The 22,229-nt window shown below is 35.6% G+C and overlaps 1 protein-coding gene across 5 annotated transcripts in view; it reads right to left on the bottom strand.

Annotated features, from left to right (window-relative positions):
• Nucleotides 1-22,229, bottom strand: part of MARK1 (microtubule affinity regulating kinase 1) — a 159,077-nt gene that overhangs the window by 33,097 nt on the left and 103,751 nt on the right. For all 5 annotated transcript variants that reach the window (XM_008268408.3, XM_051820590.2, XM_051820589.2 and 2 more), the window contains exons 4-9: nucleotides 18,156-18,204; nucleotides 17,028-17,093; nucleotides 13,341-13,411; nucleotides 7,723-7,779; nucleotides 4,583-4,819; nucleotides 4,374-4,493 (exon numbers count right to left, since the gene is read on the bottom strand). In XM_008268408.3, coding sequence (XP_008266630.1) covers nucleotides 4,374-4,493; nucleotides 4,583-4,819; nucleotides 7,723-7,779; nucleotides 13,341-13,411; nucleotides 17,028-17,093; nucleotides 18,156-18,204 — 600 coding nt within the window. The remainder of the gene's footprint in view (nucleotides 1-4,373; nucleotides 4,494-4,582; nucleotides 4,820-7,722; nucleotides 7,780-13,340; nucleotides 13,412-17,027; nucleotides 17,094-18,155; nucleotides 18,205-22,229) is intronic.

Below are 22,229 nucleotides of genomic sequence, written 5' to 3'. Positions count from 1 at the left end.
TTTGTGGAAAGACCAAAGATGACAGAAAGAGGGCAATTAGAGGAGCTGTGCTTCAGGCTAACATTTTGCATTCCTTTGAAAGGTAATTTAGTCTATCCTGGTTAAGAGTCTGAAAAATAAAAGCAAATGCACACAAAGAAGAAAGAAAAGTTTTTCAGTTCTTCCCAATAAAAAGGCATACACACCAATATTCCAATAAATGGGGGGACATCCCCAGCAAACAGACAACACAAACCCTTTGAAAAGCATGTGTGATAAGGTCTCCTCTCAACTAGTACAATTAGGAAGAGCTGAGAGTACTCAGGTCAACAGCCTGAAAGGATTATATAATGGATGCTTAGAAGGACAAACAATTACAGGGTAAGCCAGAAAAATGGGAAACTTTCATTAACTTTATTTTCATGGAGGATAAATAATAAAATTTACAAGTATGTTTCATAAGCAACAGAAAGGTGTGTAAATTAAGAAGTTTAATAAGATAAATAGCCACATAAGATTTCTATAAATCAAATATCTGTATTAATAAAGTACATAGTGAAGACAAGAGGTTACTCTAACTAGTAATTCATAATCTTCAAGTCACATTGAAAAAGCCACATGAAGTTCTATTAGCTGTGTGACTAAGAAAAGTAATGCAAATTAAAGTGATTGTAACAAGCCATATTACTACCATTCTAGAACTTATTATATCCAATACTGTGGTAGCCAAGCTGTGGAGAGTGGTTGTATTGAAAAGCTGTGGGCTGTACACATCTCTGGCAGTGAAACAAAAGAGCTATCAGATCACTTGTACCACTTGGCCCAGTATTTCACTCTGGAGAATTTATCTAAGCATATGTTCCATGGGCAAAAACAAGTACACCATGGTATTTTTAACAAAAAACAATGGAAACGACTCAAATGTGCCAAAAGCAGGGAATAGTTAACTAAATTATCATACATAAGCCAGGGAGATCAAGAAGCTATTGAAAAGGAAGGGGCTCACTCTGATGATAAAGCAGAAAGAACACTGAGAATTCTTAAGGTTAAAAAAAAATGCAGGGGATGGGTGCTGTGGCACAGTGGGTTAAGCTGCCACAGTTCTGATCCAGCTTCCTGCTATTGTGCCTGGGAAGGCAGTGGAGAATTGCCAAAGTCCTTGGGTCCCTGCACCCCATGGGACACTTGGAAAAAGTTCCTGACTCCTGGCTTTGGCCTGGCCCAGTCTCGGCAATTGTGACCATTTTGGGAGTGAACCAGTGGATGGAAGATTGATCTCTCTTTCTCTCTTTATGTTTCACCTTCTTTCTATGACTCCGCCTTTCAAATAAATAAAATATTTTTTTAAAAAGAATGCAATACATCATGAAAGCATTATACTATATAAAAAGTTATGGTTTCACACTGAAGATGAGTGTTTTGAAAAGGGTTTTTTGGGGGGCCGGTGCTGTGGCGCAGCAGGTTAATGCCCTGGCCTGAAGTGCCGGCATCCTATATGGACACCGGTTCGAGTCCCAGCTGCTCCACTTCTAATCCAGCTCTCTGCTATGGCCTGGGAAAGCAGAAGATGTCCCAAGTCCTTGGGCTCCTGCACCCACGTTGGAGACCCAGAGGAAGCTCCTGGCTTTGGATCGGTGCAGTTCCAGCCGCTGCAGCCAATTGGGGAGTGAACCATCAGATGGAAGACCTCTCTCTCTCTCTCTGCCTCTCCTCTCTCTGTGTAACTCTGACTTTCAAATAAAAATAAATAAATCTTTAAAAAAAGTTTTTTTTAATAGTTTACAGTTTAATCATTTAATAGTTTATAGATTTCACACTATAAAGCTGATTATCAGCTTTATTAAGTTGGTATGAAAATAAAAATGAAGACTAATATAATTTTTGAAGTCACTGATATTTCAAGGGGAACTTTTAAAAATATTTTATATTTATATTCTTATTTAATATTTATATTATTTTATTTATTTATCTTTATTATTATTATTTATTTTTATTTTATATGTATATTCTTTTGAGAGACAGAGAAACATGCAAGTGAGCTCTCCTCCACAGGTTCACTTCCAAATGCTTGCAAAAGCCCAGGGACAGGGATTTGGGAATTCAATCCACATCGCCTACTTGAGTGGCAGGAATCCAACTACTTGAGCCATCATCACTGCCTTCCAGGGTCTGCACTGGGAAGCTCAATTCAGAAGCCTGAGCCTAGTATCAAACCCAGGTGCTCCAATATGGGATTACTGACAGCTTAGGGGACATGTCAAATGCCAGTCTCCAAGTGGAGTTTCTTAAGGCCTGGTGTAAGTTTTTTTTTTTTTTTTTTTTAAATGGTGTCAGGTTTCTTTGAAAACTCATTTCTGGGAATTGTGAAGTACACAATGATATCTGCAATATTATGAAAATATTTCTAATGTGCACTCCTAGTTCTATGGCTGAAAAAAATTAGTTTTGATAAGCTGGAACAGGAGGTTCCAGGCTATATTCAATTACACCACCTTAAGTTTCAGATGGTCACATGTTTTAACAGGAGTAATTTAACTTTTAAATTCAACTAATTCTAATATTGTAATCCTCAGTGTTTTAATGCTAAGAATGAAAGACTAAAATATTTGGCTATGTTAACCATCTTTAAGACAGAAAAGTACATCTCATCAACTACCCCCAGTGACTTATAAGATACAGTACCGAAATAATTTTTTTTAGAGATTTATTTATTTACTTGAAAGTCAGAGTTACACAGAAAGAGCAGGAGAGAGAGAGAGAGGTATTCCATCCACGGTTCCCTGCCCAAATGGCTGCAACAGCCAGAGCTGTGCCTATCTGAAGCCAGGAACCAGGAGCTTCCTCTGGATCTCCCATCCGGGTATGGGGCCCAAGGATCTTGGCCATCCTCCACTGCTTTCCCAGGCCATAACAGAGAACTGGATAGGAAGTGGAGCAGCTGGGACTCGAACTGGCACCCATATGGGATGCCGGCACTGCAGGCAGTGGCCTTACACACTACACCACAGTGCTGGCCCCACCCAAATAATTTTTGCATGTTCTTTTTGCTCTGCTCATTAGCTAAGCTGCTGCTTTACCTTTGGCTGTCCTATTAAGTGACACTTAGGTAAAGTGGGTTTCTACGATAAAAGTGAATGAAAAAGTAGGCTTAAGAGCCTAATGTTCTCTAAAGTTCAGCAATTTTAGAACTGACACAAGAGTCAACAATTCTACCTTTTCAACTGTTTCACACAATCTTCTGTCAATCATAATGGAGAGTAAGCTTAGAAAAGCAGGGATACACAGGGAGCTTTTTGCCACACATGTTCTCCGTTAAACCATTTCTAACATATCCTTTTACTCTTGTAGAAGAAACACAAAATCATAAGGAGGAACTAATCACATTAAACACAAAATCCAGTTAAAAACAAAAAAGGGGAAGAGTAATTGATACACTGATACAAAGCATTTAAAATAACTTCCCAGTGGAAGTCACCATTCCTTAATTTCCATCAAAGCATACTGTATTTTTCAGTGGAAAAAAAAAAATTTGTGGAAATAAAAATACAGAGCCCAAAGTAATCTGAGAGCTCTGTGCACAGGGATGGCTCAGTATAAGGCTGCCTCCTAACGAGCATGGACTCCATACCAGAGAGCCCCATGGCTACACTAAAAAAGTACAGTTTAACTGAGGTTAACTCTGAATTGTCTACCCTTTTTATTAAGGCAAATAAAAGAAGGCAAAAAAGCATTAATGAAAAATGCATCCTGAGTCTCTGCAATTAACTTAGTATAGGGCAAAATACCACTCTTAAACACATATGGACAAAATACTTAAACAGGCTTTTCTGATTGCCATGTTTTTGCTTACGGAACTTCTGCTAATACTTGGCTGAAACACACTTAGTAAATTAATAATGGTGTCTATTACTATAAATAGGCTCACATCTGGAATGTATGGCGCTTAACATAACAGCTTGTCAGAAATGAAATAACCATTTCCGGTATGTTCTCCTTAAATATTTATAAGTGCTCTGTACTGATATTAAGAGGTTTCTAAGAGATTCTCCAATTTCAGATATACTCAGGAAGCATTCACTGGATTAGAGTGTTTTTTTTTTTTTTTTTTTTTTTTTTTACTAGCTTCTTTTATCTTTAAAATATTTACTGATTGGCAATAAGGTTTTAGTGTTGAACCAAGCTATTTCTGGCAAAGGCTAGGCTTTTCTTCCTCCTTTTACCAAAAGTTGATTTTACCCCTTTTTGGGGGGCATCTTAATTTAATACTTTACTACAGGAGAAACAAAAGGCAAATTAAATGACTTGGCAATTTTCTCTAAAAAAATAGGAAAAAAATGTTCTTCAGTTTCTGGAATATTTTAATTGGCTAACTTTAAGTAAAAAAAATTACTTACTTCCAAGCTGCCTCTCTTTATTGGATTCAGCACTAATAATTTCTTCAGGAGATTTTCACAGTCTGTGGACATATAGAAGGGAATACGGTACTTCCCTCGTAAGACTCGCTCCCGCAGCTCCTTAAAATGGTATAAGAAAGCACATATAATTGGCTTTTGAAATTGTTGTCTTTGTGGATAAAAATATTAGGAATAAATTTAGCTGATACCTTTAGGTTCTGGCCATCAAAAGGCAGAGAGCCACTCACTAATGTATAGAGAATGACGCCAAGACTCCATACATCCACTTCAGGCCCATCATACTTCTTCCCTTGGAATAACTCTGGAGCAGCGTAGGGGGGGCTTCCACAAAATGTGTCCAATTTGTTCCCAACTGTAAATTCATTACTAAAACCAAAGTCAGCAATTTTAATATTCATGTCAGCATCAAGAAGAAGATTTTCAGCCTAAGAGGGAAATAATAAAAAGGACAATGTAAAAAGCCTACACAAAGTAAAAATATTTGTCAAAATTGCTGGGCTCTAATTTCCAAATCTAACATCAAGTTTAGAAGTCCTGTATGGTACTTCAGTGTGTAACTGTCCAGAATTACAATAGGAGAATTTTAAGACCTGGAAAACGAAAGGTCTCATTTCAATATGCATACACAACTATTTAAGAAAAGTTATTTAAAACCTATTTTCTTTCATAGATGAGAAACATCCTGGAAGTGTACCTTATAGATGGCCTAGAGAATGTAAGCCAACCTGACAGCAATCCACTTTGGACTTAAACCAACAAGTTTACCCAAAGGAGCTCCAATTAATAGAGTACCAAGGGTTAAAGCAAGCCTTGGGGGTCTATCTAAAAAATGACAGCCAGTCAAGAGTTCCTGTGAATACTGAATTCATTGCTTTGTCTTCTCTTGTAGAATGTTTTCCCAACAAAGTACTGCTTAAGGAAAACAAAACAAAGTAAGGCAACTTCCATTAGATCCTGTCAGTTTTAAGCTTCCTTTTACTGTCTAAAACTAGATTCTCTGCTGGAAGTAATATTATGCAGAAATCACTAAATGCTGCCCTCTTTGCTAAAAACACTGGTTCTATTCTAAAATCCTTTTTTTTTTTTTTTTTAGGTTTTTTGTTTGTTTGTTTGTTTTTTGACAGGCAGAGTGGACAGTGAGAGAGAGAGACAGAGAGAAAGGTCTTCCTTTGCCGTTGGTTCACCCTCCAATGGCCGCCGCGGCCGGCGTGCTGCGGCTGGCTCACTGCGCTGATCCGATGGCAGGAGCCAGGTACTTCTCCTGGTCTCCCATGGGGTGCAGGGCCCAAGCACTTGGGCCATCCTCCACTGCACTCCCTGGCCACAGCAGAGAGCTGGCCTGGAATAGGAGCAACCGGGACAGAATCCGGCGCCCTGACCAGGCCTAGAACCCGGTGTGCCGGCGCTGCAAGGCGGAGGATTAGCCTAGTGAGCCGCGGCACCGGCCTATTCTAAAATCCTAAAACAGAATCACTCAAAGAAAAATTTTAACGTGCTTTTTGTAAATACAACTTGTTCAATAAAAGACTTACTTTTGTACATGCTTTGTTTCAAAGTCTGTTACAACTGATAAAAAGACTAACAAACTTACAAGTCACTTGTAGATATGCTTTATCAGGTTCCAAATAAGAGTAAAATAACATGAAAACCAGAGTTTTCTATTTCACTGGAGGTTCCAACAGTCACAAGAACAGGCACAACGCCTACTATCACTAGCTTCCTTCATGCCTCCTTGTCTTTATTTTTTTATGGTATACCACGTTAGGATATTTGTCTTCATTTTGTTTTAGACAATGGAGACACAATATAGCACCCAAAAATATGCAATAAATAAAATATCTGGTATTACTTGTGGCATAAATATAATAAGAGCACATAAATTTGGGAGATTTATATTAGATGATAACATGTGGAATGTGTGACAAAACTAGGTTTTATTGATGTTCTCACATAAGGACCTGGTCGTTGTAAATTTCTGAGGCCACCTGTGAGCAAGCTGGGCTTTTCTCAGTCTATCTAAAACTGGCAGTTATCAAAGCACTTACCCTGCTTCAGAAGAAAAGAGCTATAGCAGGGTATCAGGTCCCCTAGGACCACATAAGACTTTCTCCACTGTACTGGAGGGAGAACCCAAGGTGTTGAACATGATTTTTATTTATTTATTTTGCAGATTTTTCACATAAGAAATGAGCTAATAAACTGGGAGTCAAACACAAGAGGTGGCTAAACAGTCCTCTTCTTTGTCTAAGTGATTAAAATAACCAAGGAATATAACTAAGAAACAGAAAAATGTGGAGGGGGCTGGCGCTGTGGCGTAGTGGGTAAGGCCGCCACCTGCAGAGCTGGCATCCCATATGAGTGCCAGTTCGAGTTCCAACTGCTCTACTTCTGATCCAGCTCTCTGCTATGGCCTGGAAAAGCAGTACAAGATGGCCCAAGTCCTTGAGCCCCTGACCCAGCGAGGGATACCCAGAGGAAGCTTGAGGTTCCCGGCTTTGGATCAATACAGCTCCAGTCATTGTGGCCAATTGGGGAGTGGATGGAAGACCTCTCTCTCTTTCTCTCTGCCTCTCCTTCTCTCTCTGTGTAGCTCTGACTTTCAAATAAATAGATAAATCATAAAAAAAAGGACAACGTGGAGCAGTAGAAAATTTGCATGCTCAGAAAAATAGAGCAAAATACAGGATTAGTCTTTTGAACTGTTTAGTACAGGATTTTCAAATATAACACAAATTGGTGTTGCTATGACACCAGCAGTGGGAAAAGAAGAAGAAATAGGTAAGGAATAATGCAAGTTAAATTTGGAAAATTTGAGTAAAAGGAAGAGACTTAAACATTCCATTAACAAACAAACCCAAGAAAAAAAAACCACCTATTTGGCCATAATCATTTTCACTATTAAAAATTTTTTATTCTAAGTATGCTAGTTTATACTAATTATATGCATTTAATGCTTTTAACAACATTTAAAAGCTTTCCTTCTTTTACCTTTAAGTATTGAACAAACACTGGTTCTTATATCAAACAGAGTTGGATCTTGCTTCTGATTAAATAGAATTTCAAGCTTTTAGGTTGGGGACAAAGTTTCATATCTATCGGTTCAAACAAGCTAATTAATGAGTCAAATCCTCTAACCTTTGATGCTAGAAAACTTCTTGATCATATTTTCTTCATTTGCTCAGTAAAAATATGGCCTTTCATAAAGCTGCTATGAGGAGTAAATAAAATTATTCTGTACATTGTCTGGCACAATCAGACAACCACTAAGACTGTTCTAATATTAAATGTCTGATAATAAGAACTTTGGGTTACAAAAGCAGTGGCTTACCTTAAGATCACGGTGAACAATGCACTTCTGATGACAATACTGTACAGCAGATACAATCTGAAATAAAAAATTTGGCAAGAAAGTCACAATTATTTTATAGCAGAAACATTTTACTTTCTCCTAATTCCCACTTGAAACTGGGACAAATTATTGAGATTTTAAAGTAATATTTAACAATTTTACTATTCCTTTCATTTAGAAAACTACAGACATTAAAGTGATCAAACTTATGCTTCTAAATGTAGAAATGTGGAAAATAATATTCTACTAAAAATACACAGAAAATTTCTTAGTCAGATTTTGTAAATATTTTGTTTGGGTTATAACATTTCTCCCTTTATAAGACTGAATGTGTTCAATTTATAGTTTTGGTCAAATGGCTTATTACAGTGTTGGAATAAGAGCTTTGACACATGTGAATTAGTATTTCAAGACAGTCAGCTCAAGTTAAAAAAAGCAAAATTCTGTTCTAGTAATTATTTAAAGTGTGCTCAGGACATATTTCTTTGGTGAGGCCATTTTACTAAGAACTTATCGATGAAGTATTTATCAACATCCTATATTTGTTCACATATTAAACAGGAAAATTTTGAGCCTTAAAAAGAAACCCAATTATCACAAAAGGGAAAAATGAAATTAAATTTTAGATCTCTTAATAATTTAGTTGGGCAAAGTATTCTGATCTGTGACTAGATTTTGCATGCAACTGTAATTTTTAACCATTACACAGGGTTCTGTAAGGGGCAAGGGTTGAATAGGGAAGAACTCAATAGTTTAAAGGCCAAAAATATAAATGAGAAATAAATTATAGATAATTTTATGATAATTATTACATAAAGTGCAAAAATGAAAAGAGTCTGCTAGCTAATTAAGGGCTATTTTGTACCCATCATTATATCTGATGTGTATCAGTATGACCATTTCAATGCAAAGCAGAACATTCAATTCTATAGATTAAGTATAAACATAGTTTGAAAATTAAATGTTGGACATTTACAAATGGAGATGAATTTTTTTAAAGTTTAAAAGTAATGTGGGCTGGTGCCGTGGCTCACTTGGCTAATCCTCCACCTACGACACCGGCACCCTGGGTTCTAGTCCCAGTTGGGGCGCTGGGTGCTAGTTCCGGTTGCTCCTCTTCCAGTCTAGCTCTCTGCTGTGGCCTGCGAGGGCAGTGGAGGATGGCCCAGGTGCTTGGGTCCCTGCACCTGCATGAGAGACCAGGAGGAGGTACCCGGCTCCTGGCTTCCAATCGGTGCAGCACCAGCCATAGTGGCCATTAGGGGAGTGAACCAACGGAAGGAAGACCTTTCTCTCTCTCTCTCTCACTGTCTAACTCTGCCTGGCAAAAATAAATTAATTAATTAATTAAAAAAATAAAAGTAATGTGAGTATGACCGTGCTAATAGGAATATGGATGCAAAAAAAAAAAAAATCAAAGTAGAACTGAAGCTGACATTTCCAATGTATATTAAAATGTTTCAAAGATAGAAAAGAGTTCAAAAATAAAATTATAAACACATGAGTAATATATAATTCAATTAAATACATTGGACTCAACATTCAGTTTATCGAGTACCTGCTATGTGCAAGAAAATGTGGTTGCTAGGAGAGCACAAAAATGAATACTACATGAAACCTGCCCTTAAGGGGTTCATAATCTGATAGAGAAGAGAAAACATGTATGTGAATAACTATAATACAAGAAAAAATGCAGAAGCAGAGGTACAAAAAAGTGAAAAGAATCATAAAAAATAAAGAAAAATTTCAGGTGGAAATGCCTCCTAGAGTAGGTGCATTTGATCTAAGCCATCTTTGAGTAGCAGCAATAGTTTAAATGTTACAATATTTTAGAATGTGGACTTCTGGGGATGGGGGATGGGGGTAAGGTGGTAAAACGCATTAACATTTCCTCCCAAAAGTAAGTGGGAAATGGTGAAAGTGGCAATCAAATCTTGACAGATGTGTTAGTAAAGACCTTGAATTTCAAACTAAACAAATATTGCAGAACCACTGAATGTTTTGTGAGAAGGTAACTGAACGAGTAAGATCAGTTTGAAGTGTGAGTCCCCTAAATACAAAAGAACCTAACTATAAATATTTATAGTATTAGTTTTCTTAAGCATTATACTTCAAAATTATAATAGCCAATATTCATTAAATTATAACCATTAGTCAAAATAACTATATATTTTATCTTATATATTTATTGGATGTACTATTATGGACTATGGCATTCCATCTTTCAGGCTATTTTTGAATCATAGATGTTAGAAATTTTCCACTAATGGTATTCCCTTTACAAGCTACATATTTGTATGATACAGTGAAGGCATGCTACAGATAGTGGTAAGGATTTGGTTTCTAAACGCTACCTGAGTCCATGCATTTCACATTAGGCAGAATGGTCTCTATAAAGTTGTTTTTTTTTTTTTTTTAAAAGGCAGAGTGGACAGTGAGAGAGAGAGACAGAGAGAAAGGTCTTCCTTTACCGTTGGTTCACCCTCCAATGGCCACTGCAGTCAGCGCACCACACTGATCTGAAGCCAGGAGCCAGGTGCTTCTCCTGGTCTCCCATGGGGTGCAGGGCCCAAGCACTTGGGCCATCCTCCACTGCACTCCTGGGCCACAGCAGAGAGCTGGACTGGAAGAGGGGCAACTGGGACAGAATCCGGCGCCCCGACTGGGACTAGAACCCGGTGTGCCAGCACCGCAGGCGGAGGATTAGCCTAGTGAGCCACGGTGCTGGCCTCTACGAAGTTTTATAGGCATTTATGGAATCAAAAGTTTACTGTACTTTAAGGCTTTAAGAATGGAAAGAAAATTAGAGAATGCTCTGTACTAAGCATGCATTTCCTCCTTACTCATGACCTCTGAGTTAGTATTCAAATGTGGTAATTTACAGTAATACCACACTTGTCTTGCAGGGTACAACTTCTGCCATGAATGGAGTTCTGGCCTCTGCCTAACTGCAAGAATTCTCATTCACAAGCCTATGTTTTTCTGCATTATTCTATGGCGAGGCCTTCCCAGTTAAAAATACCATGTGCCTCCATAGATAGGACAGAGGAATTTCATGTGATCTATCATGGATCTTGAAATCATGACTTACAATCACCCTCCATTGACCAGACAGTCCTGTGTTTTCCAGTGAGCTGCAGTTGTTGGGGTTACTATGTGATTACTTTTCAGCGACTCAAGAATTAACTACGCTTGAAGTAGTAGGTTGATATTGGAAGGGCTGAAACAATACTATTTTTTTCTCAGGCCTAAAATCTTAAGGAATACAGAAGCACTGTATGGGCAAGGTTGCTAAAGTGCTGTTAAACTGCCCTTAGTATCTTGGTAAATCTAATAGGAGGGTGAAGGACATACACAATAGGTCTTCACAAAGGTCCTGGAAAATGCCTATTATATAAAAAAAGCAATGCATCAATTTCAAAAGTTTTTGGCACCACAATAAACTTAAAAGTACCTCAAAAATAAATTTAAAAATAAACATAACCTTTAGTTAGATAACTAAAAAATGTGTTTGTGTGTATGTGTGTGTATCCCTGGTTTCCAAAAACGTTAGTTACCTTTCTTGTTTTGAGGGAACATACATAGATATTAAATATTTATAATAAATAATTATGAAAATTTTCTATTGTTTTACATTTGAAAAAGCATTCATCTGGTACTTAACTCCCGAAATATCAAAACAATTTAGGTTTTATTTAAAAAAACAAGACAATTTTAGTTATTATTTAAATCTATATGAAAATATCTCCACCTTAACCTCTCATCCTGCTCCACTCCACCACCAGAGATAATAGGCTCTTTAAAATAGCAGTCATTTTCAGCTTTTCTAATGGCATAGAGTATCTCAAATTTTCTAGACATGGTATGTCTTCAACAAGTAAACTTTTCAAAAAGTAGACACAGCTGAATAAAAATATATGGGTAAGTAGTGACAGCAATAATCTTTAAAATATAAATTAAGATTTTTATTAGAATATTTAATGCTAATTGGAATTTTCTTGCTGGTTCTGCTAGTAACTAAAACCACTGTAACTGATTTTGAAAAAAGAGTGATATTTAGAGTGATATAGTGCTTTACTTAAGTGCCAGTTTGGACTCCCAACCCAGGATAGGGAAAAATTAAATAGGAAGTGGCTGAATACCATTCAGTTTCTTAATACTGCCTTCCTCATTGCCATAATGTCTTTACCTTCTGCTATTCTAATATGGATACTTTTAGCAATCTATCCTAATAAATGGGCAATAAATGTCCAAAAGAGTAGTAATTCTGTGATATATGCACAACAGAGGCTTCACAAAACAAACGCACGCACTCCACAGTCAGTTTGAAAATGCTACTCCAAAGGATTTTTTTCCTCCCATCCCATTGAGTACTTTCTTGGTTGCCTGACATGTTAACATACATATAAATACCTTAACAGAAGATTTTAGGTAAGTATTCAGTGTTTTCCAAACCTACTGATTTACAGAATCCCTTTAATTACAGAATTAGAGTTAAGAGGTACTGAGCCACTTTTAAACGAAAAACTGAAAGTTTAATGATAAAGAGTTAAGTTGTCTGTTGAAACATAAATTTTATGAAGTATTTACAACTCATAAATTTGCCATTTCTATAGTAATTTATACAGTATGCTTATTTGAGGGGCCGGCGCTGTGGTGTAGTAGGTAAAGCCACCACCTGCAGTGGCAGCATCCCATATGGATGCCGGTTCAAGTCCTGGCTGCTCTATTTCTGATCCAGCTTTCTGCTATGGCCTGGGAAAGCAGTAGAAGATGGCCCAAGTCCCTGAGTCCCTGCACCCACATGGGAGACTGGGAGGAAGTTCCTGGATCCTGCCTTCGGAATGGCAAAGTGCCGACTGTTGCGGCCAACTGGGGAGTGAACCAGTGGATGAAAGACCTCTCTCTTTTTTTCTCTCTCTCTCTGCCTCTCTCTCTGTGTATCTCTGACTTTCAAATAAATATATAAATCTTAAATAAAGTGCTTATTTTTATGATTCTAGCCCTAAAAATTAAAAAAAAAACCTGGATGAACTTAAATTGCCTTTATTTTATTATTTCTATAACAAGTTATATTCAAGTTGACCTGGAAATATGAGTATGTCACCATATTCTGCTGTCACATCAGGTTCCTATCAGGCTAAATAAAATTGACCATATATTTTAAATCCATAAAATAAGTTTTAATACCAAAACACCTTTAATTATAAAATAATAGAATCATATCTTTAAACAGTATGCTGCATACAAGGAGCTAATAATATTTGACAATAATCATTGGATAAAGCATCAAAGGATGAAATAATTCTTTTCTTATTTCAGTTTAGTCTATATTTCTAAGAGATAACAAGGTAAATCTCATAAAAAATCACTTTATTATGACCATCTAAAATAATGATCTGCAACTCTTTTAAATTTAAATTCAAGAAGAAGACAGTTTTTAACTTTATGAGGGGGGGAGTTCCATTCTTAAAATGTATAAGAAGGCAGCAATTATTCTTTTGAAAATACCATATACTCTGAAGTCCAGTTTTTGATACTTTTATTGTACAACACTAAAAATATCAGCAAAACAAAATTGAAACTACTTTCCATACCTGCCTAAATTTTGCACGGGCCTCTTTCTCTTTCATTCTTCCATGGGCAACTAAGTAATCAAATACTTCACCTGAATCAAAAAGGTAAAGCAAGTAGTAAAATATACATAGATTTTTGGTTAACAATATACGCAATGTCAAGTTTTTGCCTAGTTTTTAAAGAAACCTTCAGCCTACAACTTTCTGTCTATGTAATTTGACAACTAACACATGAATAGAAAAAAAGGAAAAAATACACATAGAATTGAGTATCTGCAGCAGCTTATGACTTAGCAAAACTCTTAAAAAATCATAAAAATACAACCAAGAAAACTTATCTTCTGCTTTCCAGAATTATGTAAAAATAGAGTCAATTCTTTATTATCTATTCCAATTAAGGGAAGCCACACCATTAGAAATCAAAAATTATATTTGGCTTTGTATTTAGGCCTTTCAAACAAAATTAAAAAGTCACACCATGTTGGATAGCTCTTTTCAAGTCTACCTTCTGTGCAGTCTGGGTCACATTTCATTTCACTACATCCAACACATTGATTTCTATTTTTTTTCTTTTCTATATCCCAATTATGCTTGCTCTCACTCCATTCAATTAATATATTTTGGTAGCTAATTACAAATTATACATAAGTAAATTTTCTTGTATGTATCTCTGCTACTTCAAATGAACTAGAAAACTGCCTGAACATCACCATTGCATCCATAGGTAATTTATATCCCCATCTCCAGGGCACAATACTTGTTGAAATAATTTAAAAGTAGCTAGAAACTACAGAAAATTTCTATTGGATCATTTTTCTCCAGTAAGTAAGAGTTTTAAAATGACAGTCCTTGTTTACAATATCAAAACCAAAATACTATTTTAATGTAAGGACAAAATTTACATTTGTAGCCTATAATTTATATAACTTACAAAACAGCTTAAAGAGCTCTTATAAAGTACAGTAAAGTGGTTAAAAATTCAGATTTTAAAATCAGATAAATTAAATCTCATTTAATCCTAAGTAGCTACTGGGAAACATTATGAAGATTTGTTAACTTCAGTAAGTCTCAGTTTCTACCTACAATCTACTTACATGGCTACTGTGAGGATTAAATGAAATAATGCATGTGCCTAGCACAGTGACTGGCATATAGTAAGCACTCAATAAATGATATATTTGTATGTAGGAATATGGATATAATACATATACATGCAATATAGACCCTAGGATATAAGCAAAATATTAGAAATCAAACACATAATGAATATTTCAGATGAAACTGATACATCTACAATGTTGAACAGTATATTATTATATCAAGCATATTTAAGTGATCAAATGAGATAACAGAGAAATGAATGGATGTTCTATTTTATTTATCAAAGTAGTTAATACTAGATATGTATTAATAGTTGTTAATTCCAGTTAACCTACCAGAGAACTTAATTCTGGATATGTGAATTTAGGTCAGAAAATACATATAGAAGGGTTAAAAAATTTAGATCTACTCTTAAGTTCTGCCTGGAGCATTCCTGCTTTGACATTTATGTAACTCAGTCCTTCACTTCTCACACATTGCTTGTGTATAATTTTCTTCTGCAAATATAATGTAATCTTCCTAAGGGTTGGACTTTGTCTCTGCTCACCCACGTATTCCAAGTACTTAGGATATTACCTAGTACATCAAACTCATTTAGCAAACATGGTTCACATGAATGAAAAAAAAAGGAATAAACACATCACCCCACAAAGAGTTGTCCGTGACACCTACTTTTAATACATTCCTTGGCACTAAACATGGTTCAAAATCATAAAACATTTCCCTGACTTCCTAATCTCTGAAGATCTCTGCTTCATCAGAGAGCCAGAATCAACTGATCAACTCCTGGCAAAGAGGCATTTATCTGACTCAGCTGTTGCTCATGCCAGATTTCCTGTGTGCATGTCCGATTCAATCTCTATCTAGAAATTCCAGAGGAAAGATATCCAGTGTTTTATTTTGCAGAGTAACCTTGCTATTTATGCATTAAAAGGGCAAGAAGATGATCCTAGATTTATTGTCACAGAACCATGATGGTTTTTGTTAGAGAAGAAAGAAAACCCAGTCAGTAGGAATCAGAATTCAGTGCGGAACCAACTGGTTTGGGCTGAATTCCAGTACCTTCTCTCTGCTGTAATTCTAACTATGCTACTGAAGGAGCAGGAGCAGGAATGACCCTGTAGGCTCTGCATGACTCCAGCCATTGCTCCGCTTCATTAGCATCAATACAGAGTTGACTGTACTTACCACTAACTGTTACATCAGTACACATATCAATATTAACACAGCCTTGCCACAGTGGACCTTTATAAAAACAGGAGTGTCCACAGTCTCTTAGCATTCCATAATTTCTCAAATCAAAGTATGTCTAGGCTCCTTCTCACTAAAAGGGAAGAGTCTAACTGGATTAAAAATAATTTTTAGAGTTCCCATGCTGACAGTCTCTTACAAAAATCTAACTCAAGAATAAAAAAAGAGAAATAGCTTATGTAGTATTTGCATGTCTGTTAGTTTTATTACAGACCTATATTTTATATAAATTTGTGTAGCTTGTTAATGTAATTTTAAATCTTCTAATATTAAACATTAATGACACAGGTTAAGTGAAAAACAAAACTACATTCAAATATTTTTAGGGTGGAAAGAAGCTTTGCAAAAAGCATATACACTAAAATATTTAACCTGAATAAAAAACTGAAAAAAAGATTAAATATAATTTGTAATAAATTTTTTTACAAATGTAAGATTATAAAATATATAATTTAGATATAAAATAAGCTAAAATTATTTTAGTTTATATGAAATCTGGATCACCATTAAAAATCGATAAATGTTATTAGCTAAAAGGGCAATAATAACACCAAGCTTTTTTCTATTTAGCAAAAAGCCAAATTTCTGCTGCCTTTTCTCTTTTTCAAAAATTGCTCAAATTATCTGTACCCTTCGAGCTTTCCTTTCGGTATTCAGCTTTTTAATTTTTTTTTAAGTAATTAAATGATTGAACTATAAATTGCAAACATGTTTCTGAAAATTTTATCTCTGACTTAAGGGTAGAGGACAAAAACAATTTTCTACTACATATCAGCATGTTAAAGTCATTCCTATTTTTGACACTATTATGTCAAAATATGTATTATATTCTACTGTAAATATATCTATCTCCTTGTCAACCAAGTCTTATAATTTATATACATCAATATTTGTTTAATTTAAAGATTCCATGGGTAATTTTCAAAATGTATATATGAGAACTTTCCATATACGAACAATCAAACAAGCATGTGACCTTGAAAAACATTTTACTATAGACTATTAAATATATTGTGCATTTGAGATTCCCTGCTCATAGCCAAGAGCTACCAACCACATTATATTATAATAATAATTAGATGAAAAAAATCAAAGCATTCAAAAGGTGATAATACAAATTTAAAGTTTCAAAAAATATCCAAAATAATTTTTAAATAAACCAAAAGCTTTACTTATAATGTAGGATCAAAAAGGTCTTGAAAGTAAACACTGACTTTTCCATAAGGTATAATTTAAAGGCATTTTAATAAAAGCAGATTCATTAACATCACTGAAGAAATAAACGTCATAATGAAACTACATGTTAGTAATTATAAGTTTCGTCAAAGAGAACTTTCCAGTCCCTCTCATCCTTACCCCCACTCGCGTATTCCATGACTAAATAGAGGGTCTTCTCTGTTTCAATAACTTCAAACAATTTTACTGAAAAATAGAGAAATAATGCTATAATTGTTAACACAGATTGGATATGCTTTAAGAAAATCTAAGGTAATACTAAGCCAGTGGAAAACTTGGGACTGGGTAAAAATACTAATTATGATTAAAAGAAAAAAAAAAAAAAAACTCCAAGGGTTATTTTGCCTATGGAGGAAAACAACTTACCACAACATTACTTGAAACCATCTTCTTGAATAAAAGAGTTAAGTTTCTGGGACTAAAGAACTATTACTACTTTTCGCAATTAAAAATAAGACAACAAAAAAAATCTTAAAACCAGAATGATAGAATTTTAACTAAAGCTTAAAAGAGATCATGTTATAATGAGCTATTAGATAATGTTAAATAATTTCTGGTTTAGAAACAAAAATTTTATATTCATATGATATAAAAGTTTCTGATTTAAACTACTAACTTACTAGACATAAATGGTTAAAATTATTTACCACAAATAATCATGTTAATAAATATAATACAGATAATATTTATAATAGTGTAAGTTACAAGTGATTAAAAATAAATTTTTAAAGAAGGGACTTCTTATAATCAAATGATTCCATTTTATATCTGATCAATTATCTTATTTGTAAAGACAGAAAGAAAATCAGAACTTATTAAAACAAATTTACTAAAATTGAAATTAAATCTTTATTTTCTTTAAAATTCAAATACTTTGTCTATAAAGTATGATCAAATCCAGATGCCTATTATAAAAATATCTGGAATTCATTTCTTATAAATGCCTGTTGCAAGTGATTTGTAGGTACAGAGATTTAGTAAGGAGATATAAAAACATATTTGTGCACATTAGCCCCAAATCATTTCTATATTTTACTGAAAACAAGAAGATAGCAACATAGTAAGAAACAGCAATTGTAGTCTTCAGTTAATTTCTTTATAATTTACTTTTATTCAAAGTATCATTTCCCCAGGTTATCACTCAGGTTATCACTTTCGCTTGTATATATAATACATCCTTAAAATTGTGTAATTCTGAATTCCCTAAATTAAATATTTAACCACTAGTTATAGATATAAATTTCATACCTATATTAGGATGATTCAATATCTTCATTATTCGTACTTCCCGAAACAACTGTTAAAGAAAACAGGTAGATATATTTCTGTTTCTGTTTTTTTTTTTAAACATAACCTTCAAGCAGAGAGAGCTGAATAAGACATCCATTTTAAAAATTCATCATTTTACACTACAAGATTCTGGTAATGAAGTGCAATAAAGATTCCTTTCTCAGCCTAGCTCTGATTAATCTCATTGAGACTTGGCTTCTACAAGAATTTTAAGTAGACGAACTCATATGGTTCTGTAGGCTTGGGTGTGAATGTGCTCTACATAACAGAAACTTATTCAACTAGTCTTTATAACTAGGAACAAAAGAAAAACACTGTGTAAGTGACACCGAATGATAATTCACATGATCTTTATCCAGAAACAACTTTTCTTCGGGTCTGAAACTCCAAAGTTTTCTCTATTGGTTGATCAGACATTTTTAATGAAAGATTCAGTGGCATTTTTAGGTAGACTTACAAAATAATGTTAAACCAGTATTCTGATGTAGCAGGTAAAGCCACCACCTGCAATGAGGCATCCCATATGGGTGCCCGTTCGTGTCCTGGCTATTCCACTTCCAATCCAGCTCCCTGGTAATGGCCTAGAAAAATCAGCAGAAGATGGCCCAAATGCTTGGGCCCCTGCTACTCATGTGGGAGACCTAGATGAAGCTCCTAGCTCCTGGCTTTGGCCTGGCCCAGCCATACGGGAAGTGAACCAGTGGATGGAAGATCTGTCTGTCTCTCTGTGGCTCTGACTTTCAAATAAATAAATAAATATTTACTTTATATACTTTTTTTTAGTAAGTTGAATTTTTTTCTAGAAGGTTTTTATTTAATGAATACAAATTTCATATGTACAGCTTTTAGGGATATAGTGTTTCCTTCCCCCATTCCCGCCCTCTCACTCCCACTCCCATCCCACCTCCCACTCCCTCTCCCATTCCATTTTCCATTAAGATTCATTTTTAATTGACTTTATACACAGAAAACCAACTTTAAGTAGAGATTTCAACTATTTGCACCCACACAGACATACAAAGTATAAAGTACAGTTTGAAGACAAGTTTTACTGCTCTTTCTTTTTCAACTTTTATTTAAGAAATATAAATTTCCAAAGTACAACTTTTGAATTATAGCAGCTTTTACCCCACAACCTCCCTCCCACCGCAACCATCCCATCTCCCACTCTCTCTCCCATCCCATTCATCATCATGATTCATTTTCAATTATCTTTATATACAGAAGATCAGCTTAGTATATACTAAGTAAAGATTTCAACAGACTGCACCCACACAGACACACAAAGTATAGAGTATTGTTTGAGTAGTAGTTTCACCATTAATTCTCATAGTACAACACAGTAAGGGCAGAGGTCCCACATGGGGAGCAGATGCACAGTGACTCCCGTTGTTGATTTAACAATTGACACTCTTACTTATGACGGCAGTAATCACCCGAAGCTCTTGTTATGAACTGCCAAGGCCATGGAAGCCTCCTGAGTTCACCATAAATAAATAAATATTTACTTTATATAAAATTAAAACAAGAAGTAACTCAAACCATGAATATTAAATACCTCTCCTTTTAATTTTACTTTTTAAATAGAGTAAGGCCTGTTTTTCAAAGGTATGATTTGGTTCTCTTTTTCTTCTTTAAGTATGTGTTTTTAAGTCTGTCTTTAAGTATGTATTAGTTTGAAAATCAAGTAATTTGCTCAATAAAACAGAAGAACCAACACTGGTGATATTCCAAAAAGTTCATATTAAGATGTCTGAGCTGGGGCCAACGCAGTGGCATGGCAGGTTAAGCCGTGGCCTGCAGTGCTGTCATCCATATGGGTGTCAATTTGATTCCCAGCTGCTCCACTTCTGACCCAGCTCCCTGCTAATGTGGCTGGGAAAGCAGAGGTAGATGGCCCAAGGGTTTGGGCCCCTGCAACCATGTGGGTGATCTGGAAGAAACTCCTGGTTTCTGATTTCAGTCTGGCCTAGCCCTGGCCATTGTCGTCATTCAGGAAGGAAACCAGTGATGAAAGTCATCTCTCTGTAACTCTGCCTTTCAAATAAAAAATAAATCTTAAAAAAAAGGTATGTGGGCTTTGTCAGAATGAAGTCTATAGTACTTTCAATGGTGACATTTCTCCAAGGAAGTTACTCAAATGGCCAGGAAGAATATAAAACGATGCTCAACATTATTAATCTTTAGGGAAATACAAACCAGCGCCACAATGAGATAGCACCTCACACGCATCAGTATGACTACTACAAAAAACAATGAAATCCTTTGTTGGCAAGGATGTGATGAAGTTGGAACCTTTCTGCACTGATAATGGGGATTCCAATGAAGCTGGTATGTTAACAGCATGGTGGATCATTACAAAATTAAAAATAGAATTACAGTATGATTTAGTAATTCAACTTCTTGGTATATACTCAAAAGAACTGAAAGCAGAAGTTCAGATATTTGCATATCCACAGGTATAGCAACATCATTCACAAGATCCCAAAGTGAAAGCAACAGTTTATCAACAATGGAATGGGTAACAAAAATGTAGTATAAACATACAATGGAATATTACTCAGCCTTAAAAAGGAAAGACCTTCTGATTAAGTTTTACAACATGAATGAACCTTGAGAACACATGTAAGAGAAATAAGCCTGTTACATAAGAACAAAACTTTATGAGTACACTTATGTGAGGTACCCAGAGTAGCCAAGTTCAGAGTCTAAGCAGAATGGCAGTTGCCAGGGGCTGGGATCATGGGGGTGGGGTGGGGCTGGCAGGATTATAGTTTAATAGGTACAAAGTTTGAGTTTTAGATGACAAAGAAAATTCTGAACATGGATGGTGATGGTTGCACAATAATTTGTTCTTAATGTATTGAATTGTACAATTAAAAATAGTTAAATGGTAAATTTTGTCACATATATTTTTAAGCAATTTAAAAAAGAAATACAATGTGCGAAAATGCATCAGTAAATTTTCAGCCCAATGGAAAAATCAATTTAAGGCTTATCTGTTCCCATAAAGCTTGCCCTAACAATAGTCAATAATTTCTGCATGAAGTGTATACATATATGTGTGTATGCATACATATATTCACAAACTTTTATTAAGTTCATGATATCAAAAACTTAATACTTAAAAATCATATAGCAGTAAACAGAATATCAAGGCAAGTGCATTCACATTCTAAAAAGCTCCTTTCTGTAACTGAAATGCATTATTTCAAATTTGGGACAAAATGCATGCAGTTTAATTTCAGTGGCCTTCAATGCATTGCAGCTTTTCTCACTTTGACAGCACATTCTCCTGACTCACCAGCTACTCAGTCTTCTGCTAGATCCTCTCACCCTTACTCAACCATTAAACATGGAGCTCCTCAGGGTTTTGCTTCTCCTCTCCCATTCTCTTTCCGTCTCCCCTCCTTCCCCTTCTCCTTCTCTTTAGAATTCATCATTTATTTGAAAGGTAAAGAAAGGGGGAGACACACACACACACACACACACACACACGGAGGGAGGGAAGGATGGAGGGAGGGAGGTGGGGGAGGGAAAGAGGGAAGGAGGGAAGGAGGGAATGAATATTTTCTATCTGCTGGTTCACTCCCAAAATGGCTCCAACAGTCTGGGCTGGGCAGGCAGAAGTCAGGAATCTAGAACTCCATCTAGGTTTCCCATGTCAGTGCAGGGGCCCAGCACTTGGGCCATCTTTTGCTACTTTCCCTGGCACATTAGCAGGGAGCTGGATCAGAAGTGGAGAAGCCAGCACTTAAATTGGTGCTCATACAGCATACCTGCATCTCAGGAGGCAGCTTAACACACTTTGTCACAACAGTGGCCCCCAACCTTCTCATTCTACGTGCTCTTTCTGGGTGCTTTGTCATGATGCAAATGTTACCAATTTGTTGTTGACTTCTAAATTAAGTTTCTTATCCAGAACACTTTTCCTATCCCAACATTTATGTTCAAGTATCAATATTTTCACTTGCCTATCACACAGAAATTGTACACACTTGACCTCTTACATCATATCTGATCCTTTCCTGT

Source organism: Oryctolagus cuniculus, chromosome 13, assembly GCF_964237555.1.
Source record: "Oryctolagus cuniculus chromosome 13, mOryCun1.1, whole genome shotgun sequence".
NCBI lineage: Eukaryota > Metazoa > Chordata > Mammalia > Lagomorpha > Leporidae > Oryctolagus > Oryctolagus cuniculus.
This window is presented reverse-complemented; position numbering and strand designations above follow the sequence as displayed.